The following is a 19327-nucleotide window of genomic DNA, read 5'->3' as shown; positions in this document are numbered from 1 at the left end:
CTTTGTTTGTTGGATAATTGCAGGCAGAGGATGAACACCTCCACGAAATGGAGAAAGCGGGAATCATGCTATTTAATAGACGGCGTCCCTGCAGTGTGTCCTGTGGGCTGCCGTGTGCAGGTAGCCCCGATTAACAAACAACCTGCCATTCCGAACGGCCTGAAAATGTGAGACCTGATTCTGTGGGAACAAGTGAAACAATTTTTTTGCAAAAAGTCCTTGTAGTTTTTGAGAAAATAAATTTGAAAAAGTAAACATTTTTAAACTATGAGGACAGAGATGGTACAGCGAGGGGTGCTGAGGGAACAGGGGGAACAGAGGTGACACAGAGGGGGACACTGGAGGCTCAGGGGTGCATAGAGGAGATACAGGGGACAGAGATGGCACATTGTTCCAACTTATGGACATATTCAGGCTAAGAACGAACCTACAGCCCATATCTTGACCAGGACTACCTGTACAGGTAAACAACTAGCACACAACATATTGGCTACAGTCACTTGGTACAATTGGTAGCCGCAGGGAACAGCATTGTGGTCAGTTACCCCCCCCCCCCCCCCTAAGAAAAAACAAACAAACAACTAAATAGTTTTGGGTTATGCTGTGTCTAGTTGATACCTTTTGCATATGATGCTTAGGCCCCATTCACACTTGCGTTTTGCATTGCAAATGGACCGGATCCTGATCGGATCAGGACCTGATCCTGATCGGAACCGTACGTTTCCGATCAGGATCCGAACAGGATCCGGTCCGTTTGCATCAGGCATGCATCAGGCTGCCATCCGGATCCGTGTGCAAAAAATAGCGAAATTAAATTAAAAAATGTTGGGGTCAGCAGAAGGTGCACGTGTACAATCAGGTTCCTCCGCTGTAGGCCTCACCTCCACCTCCGACATTCTGCCAAACAGCTCCAGCACAAAATTCACTGCTGCTCCACTCCAGACATGCTTGGCCCATGTGTCCCCATCCGAAATGGCCGCTTGGATACGCATAGGAAGTGGGGTAAAACGTCAGGTTTTTGTAGGCAGTGTGTTCTGTGCCTTCCGTTCCCCATTGGCTCCTGTATTCCGGATGGTGCTGTCAGGCTCAGGTCCGGCTCCGGTCCGGGTGCGTGGGCCGGAGAGCCGGACCCAAAAAATAGCGCATGTTGGAAAAGAGTCCGGAGTCCGGATCCGATCCGGCTCCGTACTGTACGGAACGGACACGTGTGAACGTCCGCATAGCCTTTGCATTGCTATGCGGAACGGACGTTCCGTTTGTACAGTATGCGGTCCGGATCCGGCCCGGCGAATCCGGACAGGGAACGCTAATGTGAACCGGGCCTTACTGTTGTTCTGTAAGAGCATTGTGAATGAAATTGTTCTGTGCTTGAGATCCCTGTTTTCCATCCCAAAATGTTGCATAGTAGGGGGTTTGCATTGACAGGAAATATGAATGTTTGTAAAATAAGCTGTGGCTACTGTTATTATTGTTTTACATTATGTATACATATCTTCTGCAACACATTACAGAGTACATAGTCATGTCAGAGGAGCTCACAATCTAATCCTACCATAGTCATAGTATAATGCCCTACCATATTATTATTATTATTATTTATATAGCAGTGACATCTTCTGCAGCACTTTACAGAGTACATAGTCATGTCAGAGGAGCTCACAATCTAATCCTACCATAGTCATAGTCTAATGTCCTACAATATTATTATGTATTTATATAGCACTGACATCTTCTGCAGCACTTTACAGAGTACATAGTCATGTCACTGACTGTCCTCAGAAGAGTTTACAATCTAATCCTACCATAGTCATAGTCTAATGTCCTACAATATTATGTATTTATATAACACTGACCTCTTCTGCAGCACTTTACAGAGTACATAGTCATGTCACTGACTGTCCTCAGAGGAGCTCACAATCTAATCCTTCCATAGTCATAGTCTAATGTCCTACCATATTATTATTATTATTATTTATATAGCAGTGACATCTTCTGCAGCACTTTACAGGGAACATCGTCATGTCCCTGACTGTCCTCAAAGGAGCTCACAATCTAATCTCTGCCATAGTCATAGTCTAATGTCCTACAATATTATTATGCATTTATATAGCACTGACATCTTCTGCAGCACTATACAGAGTACATAGCCATGTCACTGACTGTCCTCTGGGAAACTCATAATCTTTTTTTTTTTTTTTTTTTTTTTTTCTTACACTCAGATGCACACCACATGCGGAAAGCTTGTCAGCTAAGGGCCTATCAGCCTTAAGTGGCTGTATGCCATCGCTGGGTAGTGCTATCATCATCGTTCGTCTGATATAGTGATTATATTACTTATATTGCTCATAGGTAGCTTGATTATATACTCGCCCTTTCAGAGCCCGATCATCCCCACCCTGTAGACAGCCGCGCTACAACAACTACCCCTTCTCACAAACCCTAAGACGATGGACAGTAAATTCCAGCTACCGCATGTGAGCACACACAACCCTCATCCAACCAGCTCTTATACCACAAACTACCCATTCAGACTTCACAAATACCACACCCATGTATTTATATAACACTGACCTCTTCTGCAGCACTATACAGAGTACATAGCCATGTCACTGACTGTCCTCTGGGAAACTCATAATCTAATCCTACCATAGTCATAGTGTAATGTCCTACCATATTATTATTATTATTATGTATTTACATAGCACTCACATCTTCTGCAGCACTTTACAGAGTACATAGTCATGTCACTAACTTACATCGGCAAGTGAAGGAGTTTATTTACACACAACTTTATTTCGCTCAACTTTAGAAGTACTCTGGAGCACAAGTATTTCTGAAGGCAACCCAAGGAGGGGCTGAAGACCTAACCTGCAGGATGAACCAATTTTATTGTGAATCAGACCTGTATAGGAACTTTGGCATACCTTCCAACTTTTTGAGAAGAGAAAGAGGGATACTTTAGAACACGCCCCTAGCCACACCCCTGATCACGCCCCTAGCCACACATTCCGCTAAAACTGTATAAGCAAAAGATATAATTTTAGAATTCAAATTACACTGGTTCTTTCTATCATCGCTAGTTTTTCTTCATGCTAACATTTGAAATTAAGAAATGTATTGATTTAAAGCGAGTCAAATTTGAAGTCAATTAAACATATTTTTCAGTAGAAAAATACATATGATATATTTACACAGATCTGTACATCAGTCTTGAAAGAGGGACACATGAGGAGGAAAGAAAGACAGGGGGATTTGTTTCCAAAGAGTCCCTCTGAAAAGCGGACAGTTGGGAGTTCCGGATTTGGCGGGAAAAAGGGACCATTTTTCTCCTTGCCTGAAGTCCTGTTCTTTGCAGTTCTGTTTATTATCTGAGTAACAACAGCCTGCAGAGTATTGTCATAGCAGACTATGTCGTCATCATGTTTCTAGCTGCGGTGACTCATTGAGGCAGGTTGTGGAGGAAAATGAATGACATGATGAGACAGGCCAGTGAAAGACCTATTATTTGGCCTGACACAGGGGGTATTCTGTGTGTCTGCCACTGACTCAGTGGGGTCATTGCTCATCAGGTGAATATGTACATAATGTGTTTCCAATGCAAGGAATGACTTTCAGACCATATATTACGGCACGCGCTGCTCTCCTGCGCCAAGTACCTAAGCATAACTTCCGTGTTACTCTCTTGACAGGGGGACCCCATCCCAGACGAGATGTACGAGAAAATCGCCTCCGGGTCTGTCCGGTCCATCTCCGACATACGAAGACTGCTGCAGATAGAATCCGTAGGTAAATTTTCACAGACTTGTACTTATATTTTGAGTAAGGGCCCTTTTACACTTAATCAGTTGCTCTCAGTTAAACCGGAATTAAAACTGATTTTCAAAGTAATGCCCATGTTTTCCTATGGCACCTTTCACACTTAACGCGTTTTAACTGACATCTTTGTCACAATGCACTGCTATGGAAAAAACGCGTACTAACGCATACCAACACGTACTAACGCACGCTAATGCACACCAACTTATTAAGTGTAAATAGGCCCTAAGACTACCTGTACTCTATACGCATGCTGGCTCTTAGGGCTGGGACGGGGGTGTAACCACCAATAAGGCCCCCTGTGAAATTGTCTAGGAGGCCCCCTGAAATCCAAACTTCTTTCCACCATACGCAATCTCCCCCCTGCACACACATTGCCTCGATACGCATGCAGAACAGCGCAGGGACCTGAGTAATATGTACCTGCTCCAGTGCTGCTGGTCTCCTCTATACATCACAGCCGCACACTCTCAGCTGCCATTCGCCGCCTCCCGACCATGTGACTTGCATCGGTCATGTGATCGGAAGCCAGTGAATGGCAGCAGAAAGTGGGCGGCTGTAGGGGGTGAACATTACTTTACTACCTGTGTACTCTGCATGTGGCTGTATTATCTCTGTTATATGATCTAATCTTCTCTCCTCTGTCGGCTCTGTCGGGCTCAGGCAGTCATGCTGGAATGTGCTGGTCTGCTTGTGATTGGATAGAAGCTATACACACCCTCTCCAGGCCCCCTGCACACTCTGTATGACTCACACACTGAGCTACTCTACTCTCAACTGCTATGTCTTTTGTTTGTAAACACTGCCTAAAACTGGCAATTACAAGCCAGGATTGCAGCAGGGATAGGCAGAAACAGCACAGAGGGGCCCAGGAGAACATAAAGAATAGAATGGTATGCTTTTTGCTGTAAGAATTTTACAGTACAGATTCTCTTTTTTAATGTGTGCAAAAAAACCTTAGTGACTGAAATCTGGTGTTGAGTTGATGATTGCAAATGAACTAGTATTTGACAAGGGAATGGCAATTTGATAAATCTGTAACATTTTTATTTTTGTGAACATGAGGAAGCGCAGTTTAGGTTCTGACTATATTAACGAGAGTTAATGAGATGTTTGAGAGAAACTGTAGTGAAAATAGTGTAATTATCATTATATAATTTTTTTTGCAAAATTCATCTATAAATTAGTCAGTGTTTGCTCATTATAAAATCTTTCCTTTCCCTGATTTTTATTCTTAAATTTATCACAGGTGGGAACATATTTAGTAGTGGCAGGTGCAGCTATGCGGAATGTTTGTTGACTGAGAATTCTGAAGCCAGTACAAAATATACCCTGTCTCCCAGAATGCTTGAGGGGGAGGCAGAATTCCACATAACTTTAAAGTGAATGGGAACCGCATTTAAAAAAGTGAGACAGATACTTACCCAAGGAGAGGGAAGGCTCTGGGTCCTATAGAGCCTTCCTGCTCCTCTCCTGGTCCCCTCGTTCTGGTGCTGGCTTGCCCGGTTGCAGTATCTGACTAAATTAGTTAAATACTGCTTTACCCGGCCGAAGGAGGCTTCAGAAGTCTCCAGGGAGCCCGAGTGCTCCTGAAGAAGGGCGGCCCTGTACTGCGCCTGCACAAGCACGCTCTCTTGCACGCTCACGCCTGTGCAGTATGGAGCCGCACGTCTTCGGGAGGACACGGCTCCCGAAGACTTCCAAATACCCTTCCGGTGGGGGATTGAAATGGGGGGGGGAGGGGGGGAGCCAGCACAGGATAGAGCACCGAGAGGGGAGACGGAAGGCTCTATACGACCCAGAGCCTTCCCTCTCCTTAGGTAAGTATTTGCTTCATTTTTTTTAAAACGCGGTTCCCATTCACTTTAAGGACACCTGAACTCAGATGGGGAGGAGGCAGCCATATTTATTACCTTATAAACCACCCCATTTGCCTGGTTGTCCTACTGATCTCTTTGCCTGCGGTAGTGTCTTAATCACACTCCTGAAACAAGCATGAGGCTAATACAGTGAGTCAGAGCACCTGATCTGCATATGCTTGTTTAGGGTCTTGGGCAGAGGATCAGTAGTATAGCCAGGCAACGCAACTGGTATTGTTAAAAGGGAATTCGTATGGCAGCCTCCATATTCCTCTCAGTTCAGGTGTACTTTGACAGCTGAGGCTAAGCATCCCTGGGAGGGCAGGACTGCATACCAATATAAAGTGTTCCTGATACTGAAACCAGGAAAACTACCATAAAAATGAGTATCTTGAACAATGCCTCTTTTTTTTTTCTTGACCTCATGACCTCATGTTTCATAGTCAGGGGTAGTACCTCTGGACACTTTCAGCAGCATGCTTTTTTAATAACTCAATTTTGATTACATGCAGCTTTAAATTGGGCCAATGAAAAATGACAGTAAGTTCATTTGATTGGCCCTTTTAAAAAAATAAAATAAAAATGAATATGTATGTATGTGTACGTGTGTTTGTGTACAGACAAGGGTTAATTGGCCGTCTGACCGGCGGGTGCGGGGAATCTGGCCAGAAGCACAGTGTTTGCATCAGGACTGGCTGAGTTGAGCGATTCGCTATTGTCTGTGTGTGCGCACGTCAGCCCCTCGCGCTCTGCTATCTGTGTCTGGACACAACTTCCCCTCTTTGTCTGCCCTGCTGGTCTCCCTCTCTGGCTTATGCTTAAAAAGAATTCCTCGCACCCCCCCTCCCAGCCCGCCCCCCTGCTTCCAGAGTATTCATCCAGCTGCAACAGCTGTGCCTGCTATTAATACCCACACTGTGCACAGAGCAGCGCTAAACCTGCTGGCAGGGCTAGCGGTGCTCACAACCCGAAATATCTCACACCTGGTGCGCAGCAGCCGAGGGCCGCAGTGTGCGCTTATTTCCACTACGCGCAGATTCTGGATGCATAAAACTGACTCCAATGAATGCCTATGGGAAATCTGCACCAGGAAAATTGCGTTTAGTGGAAACAGGCCAATAGGCTTTCATTGGAATCAGTGTAGTGGAAACAGGCCTATTTGGGTGAGCCAACAGATAGCAGTAGGTAACACTGTGGTGTAGTGGTTAGTGCTCTCGCCTTGCAGTGCTGGGTCCCCAGTTCGAAACCCAGCCAGGGCAGTATCTGCAAGGAGTTTGTATGTTCTCCCCGTGTCTGCGTGGGTTTCTTCCAAGCACTCTGGTTTCCTCCTACATTCCAAAAACATACAGATAAGTTAATTGGCTTCCCCCTAAATTGGCCATAGACTACAATACATACACTACTCAATACACATTACAATACATACACAACTCACTACTCAATACACTACTCAATAGACATAAGACTATGGTAGGGATTAGACTGTGAGCCCCTCTGAAGGACAGGCAAGTGACAAGACTATGTACTCTGTACAGCGCTGCGGAAGATGTCAGCGCTATATAAAGACTGAATAATAATACCGATGATTCTGTTAGTTATAGTGGAAGCCTTCCTACACAATAACTCTCGTCCTTTTGCTTCCACCAGCCAATTTTTTTAAAAGTAAAGTACAGGTTAATTTGCTTTAGGGCCCGTTTCCATTTTGGCGAATTTGCGTGCATTAACCGCACACGAATTTGCATACGCAATGTATTTCAATGGGTTTCCATTACAGGTGAAATCCACTTCCCCCCCGCAGGTAAAAAAAAACGGTCGGCTCTGTAACAATTTTCAACACCATTTACTGGTTCGTGTCCTTTCAGGGTTTTTACGCATTTTCGCATACACGTTTGGAATATTTGCGCACTACCCTGGAGTTATGCATTGTGGAAGTAACTTACTGTCAAGCTGAATGCTTGCAAATACCTTCTGTTTAAGGAAGGCGATATTGTGTGAGAGATGCAAGACAGGTGCTCTTTACCCGGCGATGTTATAAACAGCAGACGAAAGGCATTGTTTGTTTATCTGGGAGGAACGTTTTCCTGCTATGAAATTATCTTCCTGCAGACCAATTATCTCTCTCCTAATTATCATTTTCCTCTGTAAACAGAAAATGATTAGTTTTTATGTTCAGATCTGAGTCATGAAATAAAAATAAACTGTAAATATGTCAACAGCAGTAACAATAATCTAAGAAGGGAGTTCCAGCAATATCGTTGTCTCAGGCATGGACTCGGCACAAAGCTTAAAGAGGCCCTGTAGTGACATATAGTAGAATCCAGTAAATTATTCAGGATACTTACTTTTAGGATCATTATCCTGATTTCAGCATCAAACGCTTCCTATATCTATATATTGCTGTACATTGGTGTTTTGCTCAGCCCTCCCAGTGATGCTGAACCTAGCCTGTTTAGATATGCGGAATTCTCCTCCCAGAGCATTATGGGAGACCAGGTATTATTTGTACTGGCTTTGGAACTGCCAGTAAATGAACATTCCGCAGAGTTCACCTGATAGGACTAAAGATGTTGGCGCTTCTTTCATATGTCACTGTTGGGGGGTTTTCATATCACTTGTGTTGTCACTTTTAACAGGAAGTATCACTTTCATTGTCACTTGTAACAGGAAGTAATACTTGTGGTGTAACAGGAAGTATCACTTGTAGTGTCATTTGTAACAGGAAGTAGTTCTTGTGGTGTAACAGGAAGTACCAGTTGTGGTGTCATTTGTAACAGGAAGTATTACTTGTGGTGGCACTTGTAAAACAGAAAGAAAGAGAATCTCCGCACTGGTAACACAAACAGAAGTAAAATCCTGGAAAATGCTAGATTAGTAGTTATCATTTTTATAAGTGATAACTTGTATTACACTGTGGTTGTATTTTGAAGGGGAACTGAAGTGAGAGGGATATGGTGGCTGCCATATTTATTTCCTTTTGAAACAATATCAGATACCTGGCTATCCTGCTCATCACTTTGGCTGCAGTAGTGTCTGAATCACACACCAGAAGCAAATAGGTGGTTAATGAGCAACTGGTATTGTCGAAAAGGAAATAAATATGTCAGCCTCCATACCCCTCTCAGTTTAGGTAACCTTTAAAGTGGACCTGAACTCAGAACGTCCTCTCTGCTCTAAAAGATACACAATAGCAAAATAACCTTCAGGCCTGGAACCCACTACAAAGCGCTATCGCTAATTGCAATTGCTAGCGTTTTTGTATGAGCAGTTTATAAGCAATTTCATGAGAGTTTTAGGGAGCGATTTTAAAAAGTGTATTCAACTTGCCAGCGGTTGAGTAGCGATTAGCGTTTTTAATTCTGACTGGTCCTTTCAATTAATTTTTTTACAGTGTGCAGTAACTTTTTCACAGTGTGCAGCATTTATATACGTTACATTGCAGAAACGCTGACGCTAACGCTGAATGCTAAAAATGCTGCATGTTTTACGATTTGTTAATCGCAATCGCTCCAGTGGAATTTGGCCCATCCATTAACATTAGCTGAGCGTTTAGGGAAATCGCTGGGGGTTTGAATCGCTCCCTAAATGCTCAGAAAATCGCTCTAGTGGCTTCCAGCCCTTAGGCCTGGAACCCACTACAAAGCGCTATTGCTAATCGCAATCGCTAGCGTTTTAATGAGCGTTTTGTAAGCGATTTCATGAGCGTTTTCTGGTGATTTTGGTAGCAATTTTAAAGTGTAATCGTTTTGCTAGCGATTTGCGATTCTGATAGGTCCTTTCAGTTAATTTTAATTTTTTACAGTGTGCAACTATCAAAATCGCTCTGTGTAACTTCTGACGAGTGATTACGCCAGCGTTTATATACTTTGCATTGCAGAAACACTAACGCTAAACGCTAAAACTGCTGCATGTCCTGCATTTGCGATTTTGCTAATCGCAATCGCTCCAGTGGAATTTGGCCCATCCATTAACATCAGATGAGCGTTTAGGGAGGTTTTTAAACTGCTAGCGATTTCCCTAAACACTCAAAAAATCGCTGTGGTGGGTTCCAGCCCTTAAAGTGGACCTGAACTCTTACATGGGATCGAAGGAAAAACGGAGAAAAATGAACCCTGTATGTATTTAGAGAGTTTAGGCTGTGTAATTTCCCCTATCAAGTGTAATTTGATCTCTTAGCTGTGTCAGCTCAGGGATCTCCTCCGCCGTGGCAGATCAGCTAATTTGTAAACACAGGATGTTAACCCTATGTCTGCTTCCATGAAAGCAGAAAGTAGACACACTGCAGATTTATATCAGCTGTGACAAATAAATGTAAAGGTGGCCACATACCATACAATTTTTTTTAAATATCTTTTCAATTCAAAAATCACAATCAATTTTTCTGACTGGTTGTAACATTTCAGGTGATTCCTGAGCTGATGCAGCTGAGAGATCAAATTACACTTGTGATTAGTCACAGAGGAGGGGCAATTAGTCAGGCTAAACTCTCTAAATACACACAGGGTCCCTTTCTCCTGCTGTCCTGTGAAAGAGTTCAGGTCCACTTTTAAAGAGGAGCTGCCAGCCATACTATCTCAGGAAAAAAACACATACATAAGTAGATACATTCTTGCTCTACTTACATAACATATGTATTGCACTGTCTACGTTTTTTATTTTAGTGATTTCTCTACAGTAAAAAAAGAGAAAATCCTTCTTAGCATTTCCCATTTTAAGTGTGGCTATTCTGAAGCCAATTCTGATGTCATTTCCTCCCTAAGGCCCGGTTCACATTAGCTTTCCCTGTCCGGATTCGCCGGGCCGGATCCAGACCGTATACTGTACAAACGGAACGTACGCTCCGCATAGCAATGCAAAGGCTATGCGGACGTTCACACGTGTCCGTTCCGTACAGTACGGAGCCGGACCGGATCCGGACTCCGGACACTTTTCCAACATGCGCTATTTTTTGGGTCCGGATCTCGGGCCCACGCACCCGGACCGGAGCCTGACAGCACCATCCGGAACACAGAAACCAATGGGGAACGGAAGGCACAGAACACACTGCCTACAAAAACCTGACGTTCTACCCCACTTCCTATGAGTATCCAAGCGGCCATTTCGGATGGGGACACATGGGCCAAGCATGTCTGGAGTGGAGCAGCAGTGACAGATGTGCTGGAGCTGTTTGGCAGAATGTCGGAGGTGGAGGTGAGGCCGACAGCGGAGGAACCTGATTCTACAGGTGCACCAGGTGCACCTTCTGCTGACCCCAACATTTTTTTATTTAAATTTCGCTATTTTTTGCCCACGGATCCGGATGGCAGGCTGATGCATGCCTGATGCAAACGGACCGGATCCGGATCGGATCCGTATCAGGTCCTGATCCGATCAGGATCCGGTCCGTTTGCATGGCAAAACGCCAGTGTGAACGGGGCCTTACTCTCCTCTGCCTGATTGTGTATGCATTGCCCGCCCTTCACTATAGAAAGTGCATTGTCTCAGCATGAGAAATATTGGCCAATCAGAGAGGAACAGAGGTGTGGGAGGGGAAAAAAGAAAGGAAAAGAGGCTTCAACCAATCAGGCTGCAAGAGTTAAGTCTGAGGGGAAGTACAGAAGCAAAAAAGGACAACCCAGCATGCTCTGCAACTTCCTTTGTGTAGCAGATGCACCAAATAAGAGTCAGGTAAACTGGGGAATGATCATTTATCAACAAGAAAAGGAATAGTGATTGCAACGTTTGGATTGCCTGGTTAGCATCCTTATTACTTGTTTACCAGATAAAAATAATATAATAAGAATTGATTTTATGCCCGACAGTTACTCTTTAAGGCCTGGTGCACACCAAAACCCGCTAGCAGATCCGCAAAATGCTAGCAGATTTTGAAACGCTTTTTCTTATTTTTCTGTAGCGTTTCAGCTAGCGTTTTGCGGTTTTGTGTAGCGGTTTTGGTGTAGTAGATTTCATGTATTGTTACAGTAAAGCTGTTACTGAACAGCTACTGTAACAAAAAAACGCCTGGCAAACCGCTCTGAAGTGCCGTTTTTCAGAGCGGTTTGCGTTTTTCCTATACTTAACATTGAGGCAGAAACGCATCCGCAATCCAAAATCTGCAGCAGCCCGGGAGTATGCGTTTCTGCAAAACGCCTCCCGCTCTGGTGTGCACCAGCCCATTGAGATACATTACCCTAGCGGATCCGCACCCGCAAGCGGATCGCAAACCGCAGCAGAACCGCTCTGGTGTGCACTAGGCCTATGAGCTGATTTTATCTATTACATATGCTGTGTTGGGGTTGGAGGGTCAGAGTAAAAGTCACACTGGAGCAATGACTCCGTAACGATGTCACTGGTCAAGTCCCTCCTTTTAATTGTTTGTGAAATGGGGGGGGGGTTCTGAATTTCCACGGAGTTCTTTTTAAGCTTCTGTCTATTATAAACCCTGCTGGAAGCCTCTTTCCTCTTCAGAAATGGGCATTTCATTATCTGTGACAATACCGTGTCATTAGTAAGCCTGGGGACACTCAGACCCCGTCTCCGAGCCTATTCAATGTACGTCCTTGGGTTTTCTCTGCTAGACAGGGTGTGGTGAGGGACTGTTTTGGAAACGCAGGCTTTCCGAGGGTCACCTCAAATCTAAATAATAGCAATTGTTTTATCCCATTCCTTTCCCAGAACAAAAGCTATTTTCCCATGAAGACATTCTATACGTAATATTAGCAAGGTGGTGGCGTTTGCCTTCCCTCTGCCGATGTCTGTTGTAATTACAAGTTTTACGCCAGTTCGCTAGATAAACGCCCCAGGAGCAGCGTGTGAGCGCCAGAAGTCGTCATGCCAATATAAACCACTTTTATCTGTTTTGATTGGTATTCTTTATAGTGGCATGTTTAATATTCGAGCCATTTAATAATGTATAAAGCTTGTGTTGTACAGATAAAGAATCAGAATCGTTTTATTGGCCAACATGACAGAGTCGTGCCCAGAATTGGTTTTGGCACTTGTGTGGCTCAGATCAGAGTAGATTAAAAGATTAATGAGAAGTCCATAACAGAGTTTCGCTAGTTCATCCATCAATCAAACTGAAGTGAGAGGTATATGGAGGCTGCCATATTTATTTCCTTTTAAACAATACCAGTTGCCTGGCAGTCCTGCTGATCTCTGTGGAATCAGTAGTACCTGAATCACACACCAGAAACAAGCATGCAGATAATCTTGTCAGATCTGACAATAATGTCAGAAACACCTGATCTGCTGCATGCTTGTTCAGGGGCTATGGCTAAAAGTATTACAGACAGAGAATCAGCACTACAGCCAGGTAACTGGTATTGCCTAAAAGAAAGGAAATAAATATGGCAGCCTCCATATAACTCTTGGCTACAGCTTTAAGAGGGAGGGGGGCTTTGTAGGAAAGAGGGTGTGGAGAGTTCAAGAGGTTGACAGCAGAGGGGGAAAAAAGAGATCCTGTGCCTTGAGGGGAGGAACAGCACTGTAGATAGCTTAAAGAGGCCCTGTAGTGACATATAGTAGAATACAGTACATTATTCGAGATACCCACTTTTACAATAACTTTCCTGGTTTCAAGATCAGAAAAACTTCCTATATTTCTGTATATTGGTATGTAGTCCCGCCCTTCCAGTGATGCTTAGCCTAGGCTGTTTAACTATGTGTACTTCTCCTTCTAGAGCATTCTGGGAAACCAGGTATATTTTGTGCTGTCTTCAGAATTCTCTATAGCCAAACATTCTGCAGAGCTGCACCTGACAGAACTAAAGATGTCATCATCTGTGATACATTTCAGACCGTTAATCAGGGAAAGGGCTATAGCTGGTGATAGAGGACTTTTAGCTGGCGATTCCAAAAGCGATAAGCTAATTAAACTCAATGGAGTGGAGCCCACAGGGTGATTGCGATTTGCCAAAATTTGCAAAGGAGGGTCCTGCTCTGTGTCTCATAGAAGCGCTCCTGCTCGCTACATAGCCATAGCAGTTAAGGCACTTGTTTTTTCACTGACCTGAGGAAGCGGACGAGCACCTGCAAAACACATAGGGCTTGATTCACAAAAGTGTGCTAACATAGTTAGCACGCCTAAAAGCTTTGGACGTACAAACTAGGGTGCTAAGTAATTTGCACGTCCAAAGCTGTTACTGATCCGCCGTTAAGTTGGTGCGCACGAAACGTCACACCGTCCGCGTGTAAAATAGCTGATCAGGCGGACGGTGCGACATTTCGCACGCACCGCGCAGTGTTAACCTTTTATATATTACATATTAGAGCGTGAAGAGCCCGTTTTTACGTCCTAAGTGCCTTTTCACTGGCGTGCTAACACAAAACACCCTTTAGTGAATAGAGGCCATTGTCAATTTTATTTGCTCAAATAAAAGACCTTTTTTCAATAGACTAATCCAAGAGAGGTAAGATTACCTCTATATTTATAAGATCAAGAGCTTTATTAACCTATCTTTTATGCATTGGGTGCCTCCACCCCTGTTTTAAACCTCCTAAGGAAAGTCAGTGACATGACTATGTACTCTGTAAAGTGCTGCAGAAGATGCCAGTGCTATATAAATACATAATGATAATATGGTAGGACATTAGACTATGAATATGGTAGGATTCGAGTGTGAGCTCCTGAGGACAGCCAGTGACATGACTATGTACTCTGTAATGTGCTGAAGAAGAGGTCAGTGCTATATAAATACATAATAATAATAATAATATGGTAGGACATTAGACTATGACTATGGTAGGGATTAGATTGTGAGCTCCTCTGAGGACAGTCAGTGACATGACTATGTACTCTGTAAAGTGCTGCAGAGGATGTCACCGCTGTGTGATCACTTAATAATAATACATTGATTAACCTACATTCAGAATTGTAAGTCTTGTATGTACGTATATATGATATTGGAATGTTGGTGTGATTGGAGGCCACAGACTGCATTGAGCTCCCACAACAGACACACACTGAGATAGATAGCTGACTGTTTCATCTTTATACTGCTTATTCCATGGAAAATCTCAGCAGGCCGTGTTTGTACTGCAGCCAGATTCTTGCTGGGGAAAAACTGATACAGTGTGTGTCAGAGGCCCTGTACTGTAACACGCTTTGTTGTGTAAAAACTTAGCCAATTTTTTTTCTCCTTTTTAGTTTGAGTGAGGAAATGTTGTAGAACTTTATCAGTTTGTATTGGTGCCTTTATCTTCACGGCAAAAATGACAAAAAAAAAGTTAAGGTGTCCATACGTCAGGCAACTTGGCGTCCAATTCAATTATTATTTAAATCGAATTGGATGAAAATCGCTGCCGCTAAGTGCATGCCCAATTGGCGGTGCGACCAATTTTGGGCCGAGCATGTAGATCGGACATGCTGCAAGATGTCAGGCCAACTCGCTTGATTGGGTGTGCGGCTTGGCCAAGACCCTTGAAATGTGTTGTCTATTGTGTTACAAGCCCTACTCCGTACAGCCAAATTAATCCATGCCATGCACTGATGAGGATCAACCAATCCGAAACAGTCTGTATGCATGTTGGATTATTATGGCTCTGTACAAATTAACAAGCTGACACATCATTGCATTCCAGCGGTTCTGGAGGTGTGTTTAGCTTCTAAGGGTAACAATGGTTAATTTGCATATATTCAGCAGTGGTGCTCTGGGAGACATCTCAAGCTCACTCCAACCTGAATTATCGCAAATTCTTTCTGTTTTAGGAAAACAAACTTTTGTTTTCCATAGCATTTTAGTAAGGGGGCTTTTAGGACCATTGTAGTCTCTTACACACTCCAATGAGTTCTGGGTCACCATGAGCTTGCTGGTTAGTCTGTACCTATTGTGCTTGAATAAAACCTATCGGTTTTCATTATTTTTGGTTTGTCCTCCCTGGTTATTCCTTGCATTGAAGGGCATCCATGGCTATAATTATGAGGTAATTCCCGGAAGAGTTGATCCAGGGATTTTTATGACTACCATCTGGAGTAAGGAAGGAATCTTTTTTTTTCCCTTTTTAAGGCTAATTGGCCCAGGCCTTGTAAGGTTTTTTGCCTTCCCCCTGGATCAACTGGGATATGTGCAGGTTTAGGATGGCGTTTTGTTTGTTTGTTTGTTTTTTTCTGTTTGGGCTTGGATGGATGTGTTTTTTTTTTTTTTTAACCTAACGATGTACAGTAACTATGTTGCACTTCTCACTGGTATTACAATTCACAATTAAGAATTATCAAGGGTACCTCCTCCACCAATGGTTTTTTTAGCATATGTCACTGATGTTCCTCTTTAAAGGTCCACTTTCTTGGATAAAATGTAAAATGTAAAATACATGTAAACACATACAAATAAGAAGTACATTTCTTCCCGAGTAAAATGAGCTGTAAATTACTTTTCTCCCATGTTGCTGTCACTTACAGTAGGTAGAAGAAATCTGAGAGAACCAACAGATTTTGGGCTAGTCCATCTCTTCATGGGGGATTCTCAGCATTGCCTTTATTCTTTATAAAGACACTCCCTGAAAAGGATTTATACAAAGACGCTGGCTAGCCTCCCTGCTCGCTACACACTTTCTTGGCAGTTGGACGGAGCAACCGCCATTTGCTAAGTGCTTTTGAGAATAAAGAAAACCCTGTGAACCCCCCATGAGAAGATGGACTAGTCCAAGATCTGTTGGTTCTGTCAGATTTCTACTCCTACTCTAAGTGACAGCAACATGCTGTAGGAGAAAAGTAATTTATGACTCATTTTACTCTGGAAGAATGGTGGTCCTTTAAGTGAAACCTACATGTTTGTGTGTTGATGGTGTGTGAAGGGTTGTTTGTGTCTTCATGGTGTGTGGAGGGTTGTTTGTGTCTTGTTGGTGTGTGGAGGGTTGTTTGTGTCTTGATGGTGTGTGGAGGGTTGTTTGTGCCTTGATGGTGTGTGTGTGTGGCTGTTTGTGCCTTGATGGTGTGTGGAGGGCTGTTTGTGTCTTGTTGGTGTGTGGAGGGTTGTTTGTGTCTTGTTGGTGTGTGGAGGGTTGTTTGTGTCTTGATGGTGTGTGGAGGGCTGTTTGTGTCTTGGTGGTGTTTGTAGAGTTGTTTGTGTCTTGATGGTGTGTGGAGGGTTGTTTGTGTCTTGATGGTGTGTGGAGGGCTGTTTGTGTCTTGATGGTGTGTGGAGGGCTGTTTGTGTCTTGATGGTGTGTGGAGGGTTGTTTGTGTCTTGGTGGGGTTTGTAGAGTTGTTTGTGTCTTGATGGTGTGTGGAGGGTTGTTTGTGTCTTGATGGTGTGTGGAGGGCTGTTTGTGTCTTGATGGTGTGTGGAGGGTTGTTTGTGTCTTGATGGTGTGTGGAGGGTTGTTTGTGTCTTGATGGTGTGTGGAGGGTTGTTTGTGTCTTGATGGTGTGTAGAGGGTTGTTTGTGTCTTGATGGTGTGTGTGGAGGGTTGTTTGTGTCTTGTTGGTGTGTGTGTGTGTGTGTGTGTCTTGATGGTGTGTGTGAAGGGTGGTTGTCAGTGATGCTCGCTTTTCTTGGAATTTTCAGTTCCGCTTTAATCTCGCAGGAAGCAATGCGCGACATCGTAAGTGTGAACATTTCTAGCTTACAGAGGCCCGGCGTGCCTTGCTGATAATTAACCACAGCGTATGTTTGTTCTGCAGTCTGCTAGTTCATTGTAGGCCGACCTTGAAGCACTCATTACAGTCGGTGGGGAATGCATTATATGAATTCCAACGTTTCCTGTGTTTCCCCCCCTTAGATGACGAGGAGAATGTCTACGATTTAACCAGGAATGAGACCAGAAGTTTGCTTAGGGGCAGCTCCAGCCACTCCCGGGTCATTCGAAGCTTAGGTAAGCGAGATCCCCGAGCTAAACCATTCCTCAATGACACAGAAGCATAATTCACAAATGACATCATGCATACCTCGCTTATAGCTAACTTGTTTTATCAGCTTTGTGCCGGGACGGCGTGCCGCTGCGTTTGGGGAGGTTTCATAGGTACATATTAAACCTGACGGAACACAGCTGTTCACAGACCATCGCTAAGCAGCTTCATGACAGCCAAAATCACAAAAGTACTTTTTGCGCCACAACTTTATTAGGACAACGGTATTTCAATAGAATCTTAAAGCGGGATTGTCACCATAAAAATAAAAGTTCATCAGCAACTGGTCTGAGTGTATTAAGTGATAAAGATGCTAATCCTGCATTCAAAACTTTCAACTGTTGTTATTTTGGAGTTGTCAAATACCTTAGGAACATTGGCCCTTCAATAGCCATTGCCATTCAGTTGCATGCTGGGGGTTCTTTTTATCTATAATATATTCCTCCTCTTTTCTTTATTTCCCTGCCTAGCTGACTAGCTGAAACATGATCCGCTGCTCACTTGTGTTTACAGGCAAGGCTGAGGTGACTCAGTGATTGGAGGAGAAAAGTAAAAAAAAGTTAAGGGCAGAAATGACATCAGTATTTAGCCTCAGCTGTGGGCAAAAGACATGGCCCCCACCAGGAACCGAATTCTCTTCATTTACTATATCAAATTTACTGAAATCAAAAACGTGGACAGTACAATACATGTGTTATGTAAGTAGATCAAGTGTTTATCTACTTATATATGTGTTTTTTTCCCCTGGCATAGTATGGCTGATCCTCCTGCTTTAAAGAGGAACTATAACTAAAGGTGGCCACACACGATACAATAAAATGATCCGATTTTACGGCAATTTAGATAAAAACGATATGATCTCCCGAAAAAATTGAAAGCTCTTTTTTTTTTTTTTTTTTTTTTTTTTTAAATTCGACTGAAAAATCTGATCGGATTTCCCGTTTTCTTCGATTTTAATCGATCTGGAATGCCAGATATTTTTCTTCAATCTTTCTAAAGATTGTATGGTGTGTGTTAGATTGTCAATTTATTAATATACACACCCTAGCAGCACCTTTGTCAGAGTTTCCAATCATTTTTATCATAATTGGGGAAAAATGTAACGTGTGTGGTACATTGGTCATATTTTTGAAATGTTACAATTAGCCAGAAAAATTGATTGCAAGTCTTAAATTGAACAGATATTTAAAAAATTGTATGGTGTGTGTGGCCACCTTTAGGCTTGAACTTTATCTCAATCAGTAGCTGATACCCCCTTTCCCATGAGAAATATTTACCTTTTATTGAATAGATCATCAGAGGGGTCTGTATGGCTGATATTGGGGTGAAACCCCTCCCACAGTGTGATGTCAGGACCATGGCCCTGACAGTTTCCAGTCTCTGAGCTTTGTTGCATTGTGGGAAATAACAGCTTTTTCCAACTGCCAAGCAACCATATTTCAACGTTTCAGCCTATCACATTGTTAGGGGGTGATGATGGCAGTTGGTGCTGTTTTTCTTCATGTCTGCCAGTAGTAAAGATGATGACATTCAGGCTGATTGGGAATCAGACAATAGGAACAAATCACATGGCGAATATCAATCATTTTTTCATCTCTCATTTATTTTTAACTTCCCACTTTACAACGTATTGATTTATTTTTCCCCCCTTATAGCTAAAGTTCCTGGTGGATTACACGCCACTAATGAAAATTACTCGAAGAGTCACCGTAGACTGTCGGCCATTTTGGTTCCTGTTTCTCAGTTATAAGCTGTGTTGTTTGGCCATAGAGATTGGATGATTGCCTGCTCTACAGGATCAGTTAGCACCTGTACACATACACACCAT

The 19327-nt window shown here is 43.2% G+C and overlaps 1 protein-coding gene across 1 annotated transcript in view; it reads left to right on the top strand.

The window, feature by feature from the left end:
• The window catches only part of PDGFB (platelet derived growth factor subunit B), a 49051-nt gene that overhangs the window by 17651 nt on the left and 12073 nt on the right, over positions 1-19327 (top strand). The window contains exons 2-3 of the mRNA XM_068251418.1: positions 3690-3786; positions 17373-17465. Coding sequence (XP_068107519.1) covers positions 3690-3786; positions 17373-17465 — 190 coding nt within the window. The remainder of the gene's footprint in view (positions 1-3689; positions 3787-17372; positions 17466-19327) is intronic.

This window comes from Hyperolius riggenbachi, chromosome 9, assembly GCF_040937935.1.
Source record: "Hyperolius riggenbachi isolate aHypRig1 chromosome 9, aHypRig1.pri, whole genome shotgun sequence".
NCBI classification, from domain to species: domain Eukaryota; kingdom Metazoa; phylum Chordata; class Amphibia; order Anura; family Hyperoliidae; genus Hyperolius; species Hyperolius riggenbachi.
The sequence above is the reverse complement of the archived record's forward strand: the minus strand, read 5'-3'. Positions and strand labels throughout refer to the sequence as shown.